This window comes from Pseudophryne corroboree, chromosome 11, assembly GCF_028390025.1.
Source record: "Pseudophryne corroboree isolate aPseCor3 chromosome 11, aPseCor3.hap2, whole genome shotgun sequence".
NCBI classification, from domain to species: Eukaryota; Metazoa; Chordata; class Amphibia; order Anura; family Myobatrachidae; genus Pseudophryne; species Pseudophryne corroboree.
The window spans coordinates 37,451,060-37,460,678 of NC_086454.1; the positions used below are offsets into that span (position 1 = coordinate 37,451,060).

The following is a 9,619-nucleotide window of genomic DNA, read 5'->3' on the forward strand; positions in this document are numbered from 1 at the left end:
ATTCCAATAATCGCCCAGGTGTAGTCAGGAGTCAGTAAAACAGGTCAAATCCATAAACCAAGAGATGGCAATCAGGTTCCTTTTAGCAAAATGCAGATACTGTGTTCCAAAAATCAGATACATACAATACATGCACCGTCGTCAGCACAATTTCAATAGCAGTGTTTACATAGTGCAGCATGTCATGGCTGCATCATGTGTATCTGATTATTCGTGGAACCCCGAGCACCACTTTTGCAATACAGAAATATATATATTATATATATATATATATATATATATATATATATATATATATATATATATATATATATATATATATATATATATATATATATATATATATATATATATATATATATATATATATATATATATTAGATGCACAATTAATGTTATGAAACACTGGTTATTTACACTTGAACGGTTGCTGAAGACAAACCAGAAGCACACACACTTATTGCACAGGCAGGGACACAGATGTGCGAGACTTTTCCAAACTGCTCTCTTAACTATAAAGTAAAAGTTTGTATAGACCAGCGGCTCCCAAACTTTTTTGAATCGCGGCGCCCTAGAGTATTAAGTTTGAGAAAATCAGAAAAAAATAAAAAATAAATTAAATTATGCAATTTGGGTTTATATGTCACTTTTAGGGTCAGTTATGTGGTGAGGTACAAGATTCAACATATTTTATGTTTGGCAGCCACAAGTACTGGTTTTACCTATCACATGGACCATAAATAATTTGATTTGGTCCTGAACCACCAACCGGCTGGCGGAACCCAGTTTGGGAATCACTGGTACAGACGATTGTTAAGTGCAATGAAATACGCTGGCGCTATACAAGTAAAATGTTAATAAATACATAAAGCCATGTCTGTTTCCCACTGTAAGAGGTGTCGCAATAATCGTGTGACCTTTGCTGTAATCTGTCCAGTACAGATCTAGCTTTCTCTGCGTATAGCGCAGGCACTTATAAATATTGCAGACTTCCAAAGGCATTCGGGGGGGAAAAGTTTAATCCTGTAGATTCCATTAACCACAACAAATGGAGAGGCTGGAAGCGATTTAGGAGGGGAGGAACACTTAGACGGAACACTGGAACACTCTATAGGGCATGCTCAGTGTTCCGTGTGCGAATAGGAATATTGTACACTGGGGCTTATCAGCGCACACTGGTTAAATATTGATCAGGAGCTTTGCACTTAAGTATTCATTTTCTCTGTGCAGCGGCTCATGGCAAAGACCTGGCTGCTTATAAATGCTTGCAGATTTATGCAGTCATCCAAGGAAGGGAACGGAGAGGGGTCCCGAAAGGAATTATTTGCTGGAACAGAGTTCCACTAAGACGTGCAAATATTAATAAAGTGAGGGGTTGGCATAATCCGCATACAAAAGGCCTTAAATTCACCTATATGTCCGTAAGGGGTGGCTGTGTCAGCGCAATGTCCTGCAGCCGCTGTTAGAGAATACATATGCAAATGTTATGCAGAGAGAGGAAAGGGGGTAAAAAGAGGAACTTTGAGGTTCTGGATGGCAAGAGAGCAAAGGTCATTGTAACTCCTGGTTCCCGTTGGTTTTGCGAGAGTATACAGATTATATCTAGTCCTAAACACTTCACAAAACTATATTATTTCAGAAACTGACGATAACCACAGAGCAGTAAATACAGTAGGGCAGTCATTCTATTCCAGACAGCCGAAATCTGCAGAAAGCCAATAAACGTGCAGGGGCTGGGGAGGGAGGGGACAGGGTGACAGCAAGAGGTAAACAAGTGTCCCCTCCACAAATTCTCATTCCCCTTGCCATGACACAACAGTCTCTTATCGGACATTCCTTCTTTCCACCAAGCTGGAACATTTTCCACAGATCGTTTGCAATAAAAAAAAACAACAGTAAGGACTTTGATGTGAATGTACCAGGTGCTGAGATACAGAGAAAGAAGTGTCAGCTCTTGGGCCCACAGACACATTAATTACAGCTATTGGGCCCACAGTAACAGGGAAAGTGTATATGTACTAGTGCTGATAAGTGTCAGTTCCTGGGCCCACAATCACAGGGAAAGTGTCTGTGTATATATGCCTGGTGCTGAAAGGAGTGTCAGCTCCTGGGCCCACAGTCTCAGGGTAAGTGTGTGTATATATACATACCAGGTGAAGTGTCATGGTAAGTATGTGTGTATATGCCAGGTGAAGTGTCAGCTCCTGGGCCCACAGTGTCAGGGTAAGTATGTGTGTATATACCAGGTGCAGTGTCAGCTCCTGGGCCCACAGTGTCAGGGTAAGTATGTGTGTATATACCAGGTAAAGGGTCAGCTCCTGGGCCCACAGTGTCAGGGTAAGTATGTGTGTATATACCAGGTGCAGTGTCAGCTCCTGGGCCCACAGTGTCAGGGTAAGTATGTGTGTATATACCAGGTGCAGTGTCAGCTCCTGGGCCCACAGTGTCAGGGTAAGTATGTGTGTATATACCAGGTGAAGTGTTAGCTCCTGGGCCCACAGCGTCAGGGTATGTGTGTATATACCAGGTGAAGTATCAGCTCCTGGGCCCACAGTGTCAGGGTAAGAATGTGTGTATATACCAGGGGAAGTGTCAGCTCCTGCGCCCACAGGAGGCTAAGTATGTGTATATCGTGTATACCAGGTGAAGTGTTAGCTCCTGGGCCCACAGTGTCAGGGTAAGTACGTGTGTATATACCAGGTGAAGTGTCAGCTCCTAGGCCTACAGTGTCAGGGTAAGTACGTGTGTATATGCAATGTGAAGTGTTAGCTCCTGGGCCTACAGTGTCAGGGTAAGTACGTGTGTATATACCAGGTGCAGTGTCAGCTCCTGGGCCTACAGCAGGCCTGGCCAACCTGTGGCTCTCCAGCTGTTGTAAAACTACAAGTCCCATCATGCTTTGCCACAGTTTTGCTATTAGGGAATGCTAAAACTGTGGCAGGGCATGCAGGGATGTGTAGTTTCACAACATCTGGAGAGCCACAGGTTGGCCAGGCCTGGCCTACAGTGTCAGGGTAAGTACGTGTGTATATATCAGGTGAAGTGTCAGCTCCTAGGCCCCCAGTGTCAGGGTAAGTACGTGTGTATATATCAGGTGAAGTGTCAGCTCCTAGGCCCACAGTGTCAGGGTAAGTACGTGTGTATATATCAGGTGAAGTGTCAGCTCCTAGGCCCACAGTGTCAGGGTAAGTACGTGTGTATATACCAGGTGAAGTGTCAGCTCCTAGGCCCACAGTGTCAGGGTAAGTACGTGTGTATATACCAGGTGAAGTGTCAGCTCCTAGGCCCACAGTGTCAGGGTAAGTACGTGTGTATATACCAGGTGAAGTGTCAGCTCCTAGGCCTACAGTGTCAGAGTAAGTATGTGTGTATATACCAGGTGAAGTGTCAGCTCCTGGGCCCACAGTGTCAGGGTAAGTACGTGTGTTTATACCAGGTGAAGTGTCAGCTCCTGGGCCCACAGTGTCAGGGTAAGTACGTGTGTTTATACCAGGTGAAGTGTCAGCTCCTGGGCCCACAGTGTCAGGGTAAGTATGTGTGTATATACCAGGTGAAGTGTCAGCTCCTGGGCCCACAGTGTCAGGGTAAGTATGTGTGTATATACCAGGTGAAGTGTCAGCTCCTAGGCCCACAGTGTCAGGGTAAGTACGTGTGTATATACCAGGTGAAGTGTCAGCTCCTAGGCCCACAGTGTCAGGGTAAGTATGTGTGTATATACCAGGTGAAGTGTCAGCTCCTGGGCCCACAGTGTCAGGGTAAGTACGTGTGTTTATACCAGGTGAAGTGTCAGCTCCTGGGCCCACAGTGTCAGGGTAAGTATGTGTGTATATACCAGGTGAAGTGTCAGCTCCTGGGCCCACAGTGTCAGGGTAAGTATGTGTGTATATACCAGGTGAAGTGTCAGCTCCTAGGCCCACAGTGTCAGGGTAAGTACGTGTGTGTATATACCAGGTGAAGTGTCAGCTCCTAGGCCTACAGTGTCAGGGTAAGTATGTGTGTATATACCAGGTGAAGAAGTGTCAGCTCCTGGGCCCACAGTGTCAGGGTAAGCACAGCTGCTCCTTACCTGCTCCCTGGAGATACAGGGCAGCGAGGGTCTCCGGGACATCTTGCCGCCGGCACAGTAGCTGGCGGGGGTCTCCCCCAGGGACACGCAGCTGGACCTCCTCCGGGGTCGGATCACCGGCACCTTCTCCTCCAGCACCGGGGCAGCAGTCCTGGGGTGAGCCTCCCGGATGTGGAAGCAGTGGCAGAAGGCCAGGGCCAGCAGGGAGCCGGCCAGCCCCACCAGGCAGCCCCCCAGGGCTCTGAGGGCCGGGGGCAGGGAGCCCAGGCTGGTGAGGGACAGCAGCCAGACCAGGCTGGAGAAGAGCAGCACCAGCACGCTGTGCCCCAGCCTCAGCCCCTGCCACAGGGTCAGCAGCCCCACACAGGCCAGCACGGCCAGCAGCCCCGCCGGCTCCCCCGCCTGTAGCAGCAGAGCGTCCCCGCAGCAGCAGCAGGCGGGCAGGGCCAGCAGCCACAGCGCCCCGCTCCCGTGCCGGGACAGGCGGGCCAGGTAGCAGGTGAGGAAGAAGAAGGCGCAGGCCAGGCTGAAGAGGGGGCTCAGGGCGGGCAGCAGGCACCGCGCCCAGCCCGCCACCGCCGCCCCGCTCCCCAGCACGGACCAGGCGGCCGCCGCCACGGCAGCCCCGCCGCACAGCACGGAGCAGGAGGAGGGGGGCGCCCGGCCGAGGCAGCGGCACAGGACGGGGCGCTGGGGGTCCGGAGGGAGCGGGGTGACGCAGCCCCGCACATAGCCGTTCCTCAGGCCGTCCGAGCCCGCGGCGTCCGGCTGCTTCATGCTCTGCTCTTCCCCGGGAGCCATCCCCAGCTGCGGCCCCGGCGGACAGCCTCATGTCCCGCAGCCCATCCTCCCGCGCCCCCCGGCTCTCCGGCTGCTGCTGCTTCTAGTGCCAGAGGTATCGCCCCGCCGCCTCCCTGCTCCCTCCCGGCCGCCGCTGTAATAGGTCCCTTCCCTCCTGTCACACTCTGCCCGGCACTTCCTACAGCGCTCTGCTGTGTCCCGGCTCACTACAGCGCTCTGCTATGTGCTGCTGCTCTGCCGTGCACTGTCCCGACTAACTATAGTGCTCTGCTGTGTCCCGGATAACTACAGTGCTCTGCTCTGCCCGGCACTTCCTACAGCGCTCTGCTGCTGCTGCTGCTCTGCCGTGTGCACTGTCCCGACTAACTATAGTGCTCTGCTCTGCTGTGTCCCGGCTAACACTACAGTGCTCTGCCCGGCACTTCCTACAGCGCTCTGCTGCTGCTCTGCCGTGTGCACTGTCCCGACTAACTACAGTGCTCTGCTGCTGCTGTGCCATACTGCACTGCTCTGCCATGTACTGTCCCACCTAACTACAACGCTCTGCCCTGTGCTGTCCCGCTTAATTCATACTTGCCTACCTGACCCTCTCCATGAGGGAGAAAATGCTCTGTTCCTGGACTTTCCTGGTAATGTATGATTGCCAACACCTTTCTTATCAATTAACTAGCTCACCACAGGTGATGGCAATCATACATTCCCAGGAAAGTCCAGGAACAGAGCATTTTCTCCCTCATGGAGAGGGTCAGGTAGGCAAGTATGGACAGTGCTCTGCTGCTGCTGTGCCATACTGCACTGCTGTGCCATGTACTGTCCTACCTAACTACAGCGTTCTGCCATGTGCTGTCTCGCTTAAATACAGTGCTCTGCTGCTGCTGTGCCATACTGCACTGCTCTGCCATGTACTGTCCCACCTAACTACAGCGTTCTGCCATGTGCTGTCGTGTACCGATTAAGTAACTACAGTGCTCTGCTCTGCTGTGTACTGTCTTGCCTAACTACAAGGCTCTGCTGTGTGCTACTGCCCTGACTGACTGCATTGCTCTGCTATGTGTACTGTCTCAAATAACTGCAGCGCTCTGCTATTACTCTGCCATGTACTGTCCCTGACTGAGCAGAGCCCGACTGCACTGCTCTGCCACGTATTGTCCCTGACTACCTATAGCGCTCTGCTACTGCTCTGCCTGACTGCACAGCTCTGCCCTGCCGTGTATTGTCCCTAACTAACTACAGCGCTCTGCTGATGCTCTGCCCGACTGTTCTGCTGTGCACTTTCCTGACTACGGTGCCCCAAACTGACTACTGTGCTGCCATATACTGTTCCAACGACTCTGCTGCTGTATACTGCCTCAACTAACTCTAACTACAGTGCTGCCATATACGGGCCCAATTGTGTGTGCGTATATATAACCTTCCTATCATACTTTGACTGGAATTTTGGCCCCCAGTCCACAGCAACATAGGCGTATCTATAATGTACTTTCCGGCCCATTCTATCGGCCTCTCACCATTATTCCAGTGGTTTCTTTAAATAATACGGCAGGCAGCACTGTAACTATGACAACATGGTTCTAACTGTGTGGAGTTTGTATTTTCTCCCCATACTTGCGTGGGTTTCCTCCGGGTACTCGGGTTTTCCTCCAGGAAATAACTGGTAATAAATAAATAATAATGCCCTAAATATGGCACATACGCAGAGGACTTTGGCACAGTGCTAACGTCCTTATGATTTTCTGTGCTTGTTCCTGCCCCAACTTTTCCAGGCGGGAGGGGGACCAAGGACATCTACACACGGCTTCCTTCAGTCTTAAAACACCTCTATCAATCTGTATATCTAACATCTAAGCTAAAATAAGCTTGCATTATATTTTGTGAATTCATATCGGCAAATATAGCTGATAACTGACAGTTATATAACAAGTAGTGACTTTTATACCAGAACTGAGTGACATAACAAAGTGTGTTTGTGATATTAGCCATTTAAATGAGGTGATAAATTACAACCTGCCTTTTTTCTTTACCTCTGATATATGTCTGGTGTCATGGACAGCATTCCTGCCTCACAGCACTGAGGTCATGGGTTAGATTCCCACTATAGCCCTAACTGGGTGGAGTTTGTCTATTCTCCCCGTTCTTGCATGGGTACTATGGTTTCCTCCCGCAATCCAAACATATGATGGTAGGTTAATTGTCTCCTAGCAAAAATGAACCCTAGTGTGTATGTATGTGTGTGTGTATGCGGTAGGGAACATAGATTGTAAGCTCCACAGGAGTAGGGATTGATGTAGATGGCCAAATATTTTGTCCGTAAAGCTCTGAGGAATATGTGTACTTTATAAATAACTTAAAAGAAATCTGTACCTAACATTTAGGTAAAAATTAGCTTACCTTCCACTTTGAGAAGTTATATAAGAAGATACATGAGTGACTTTTAGTCCAAAGCTGAGTGACATCACAAAGGTTGTTTATGAAGTTAGAAGTTATAGGCCGTACACATTAGGCGATTTCACTGAACGATATGAACGTTGTCGTTCATTAATGAATGAGAATTCGTTCATATCGTTCAGTGTGTAGGCACCAACGCTGAACGATGCGAGGCCCCGCGCTCGTTCATCGTTGGTGCCGGGTCGCTTATGCATGCAGGCCAATATGGACAATCTCGTCCATATTAGCATGCACTGCTATGGAGCCGGGTGACGAGGGGAGTGAAGAAACGTCACCTCCCCCCCACCGTCGGGTCGGCCGGCTCAGCGGCGGATCGCAGAGTGTGTAGGGCCCATTACTTGATCAGCCTACTGAGGTGATAAAACTCAACAAGCATGAATTTTACCAGTTTGATCAATCATTATTTTGATATAATATTTAGATTAAAAAAAGCTTCACTGTGAGATGACGTATTTACAGACACTACTGTTAACTGATAGTTTTATACCAAGCAGTGTCTTTTATACCAATGCTGAGTGACATCACAAAGACTGTTTATGCCAGTCACATGACGAGAGGGTTCTACTGAGTTGATATATCACAACCTGCCTGTTTTTCTTCTGTGATATCTGTCAGAGCCTTACCTCCGGCGGGTGCGCCCGCGGGTTACCATCCCGCCGGTTGGCGCGGCTGTGGCGGCAGGGAGCTGCTGGCGGCGGGTCCTTCTGTACGGATGTGCGGCTGCCAAGGGCCGGGGACCAAGGGTCTGGAGAGCCGGGCGCTGCTGCGGGGATCGCTGCGGTAAGGTCCTCTAGTGGTGACACATTATAGTGTGTCAGAGACAGAAGCTGGCTAAAGCTGTGTGCTAACAGCTAAGTATGTCTCCTGTGCTGGGGGCAGCCATGTTGGAGAACAGAGTATTACCAATGAAGTTCCCAATCTGTGTCCAGCCAATCCTGCGTGTTCTCCCCTTACAAAAGGGGGCTGGCTCAGAGGGAGAGTGCCAGTGCTTCAAGTTACCTCCTTGTGAAAGGTTCTCCAGCTCTGTGCTCCCAGGTTACTTCTGGTTCCCTGGTCCTGGTTGCTCTCATCCATCGGTTACCTAAACACTGCTTCAGTCCTGCTAAGTCCGTTGCCACTCGTGGAAGCGCTCACGGGGTCCCAGGTCGTAGAGGAGCTCCAGGTGCTAATGGCGGTTCCCGCAGACGTCTTCATTTCTTCAAAGTCCAAGTTCTTCAGCCTCGTCTTTCAATGACAAACCGCAGTCTTCTTTCTTCAAAGTCCAAGTTCTTCAGCCTTGTCTTTTAATCATAAAACACAATCTTCAGTTCTTCTTTACCGGAGTTCTTCAGCTTCACTCTTCAAGTCATTTAACCATAGACTCTAATTCTTCCAGTTTCTTCAATTGCTCCAATATTCGTGTACAGCCTGATTATTCATTAAAACTACAGTTATCTACCTACGAAGCAGTCCTTTTCTTTTTTACACCCTCCGGCCAACGTTAACACTTAGTTTGGCTTCCACCACATGAGGAGGAATTACATTCAGCCACCTCGTTTACTCTCCTCACAGGTAGCTGTCCCTTCAGCCAAAACTCGGTTGTCGGAACCCCAACTTACACCGAGCGTGACAGATATCTATCCACCTTTGTGGTTGTCTATATTTTTATCTATATTTAGGTTAAAATAAGCTTACTTAATACTTTGAGAAGTCATATCAGCAGATACAGCTAATAACTGACAGTAATAACTACCAAAACATTTATACCAAAGCTGGGTGACATCAGAAAGGCTCTTTATAATGTAATTCAGAGACATGTCACATTATTTTAATATAATATTTAAAGTAGGTTAAAATAATCTTACCTTACACTGTAAGATGAAATAGCTGATAACTAATAAGTTCTATAGCAAGCAGTGACTTTTATACCATAGCTGAGTGATATCACAAAGGCTATATATGGTGTTAGCCATGATCAAACCACTGAGGTCTTAAAACTCAACTCCAAAACATTAAAGTAGCATCACTGCCATATTAACGTGAGAAAATCATCTAGCCACTGTAGTCTCTGTTAGTCGGCATGCCGACTGTGGCGATTGCGAGCTGGCGGCATGTGTATGACACGTATAAACGTCTGATCCTGCCATGCTGTCACTTTGCTCCAACTTCTCAGACTAATATTACAGGGTCCATTCTTGACAACGGCGTTCGGTATTCTGGCAGTCGGAATTCTGACACTGATTGGAATGCAGGTACCGGCATGCCGACATGGATCCAAATGCCGCAATCCCAATCGAGATCTGCCGCTGGGGGTGGGGGGGGGGTGTT

General features: G+C 48.8%; 1 protein-coding gene across 1 annotated transcript in view; it reads right to left on the bottom strand.

Annotated features, from left to right (window-relative positions):
* PDE3B (phosphodiesterase 3B) overlaps positions 1-5,449 on the bottom strand; it is a 199,914-nt gene extending 194,465 nt beyond the window's left edge. The window contains exon 1 of the mRNA XM_063946478.1: positions 4,067-5,449. Coding sequence (XP_063802548.1) covers positions 4,067-4,867 — 801 coding nt within the window. The 5' untranslated portion in view covers positions 4,868-5,449. The remainder of the gene's footprint in view (positions 1-4,066) is intronic.
* Positions 5,450-9,619: the final 4,170 nt, after the last annotated feature.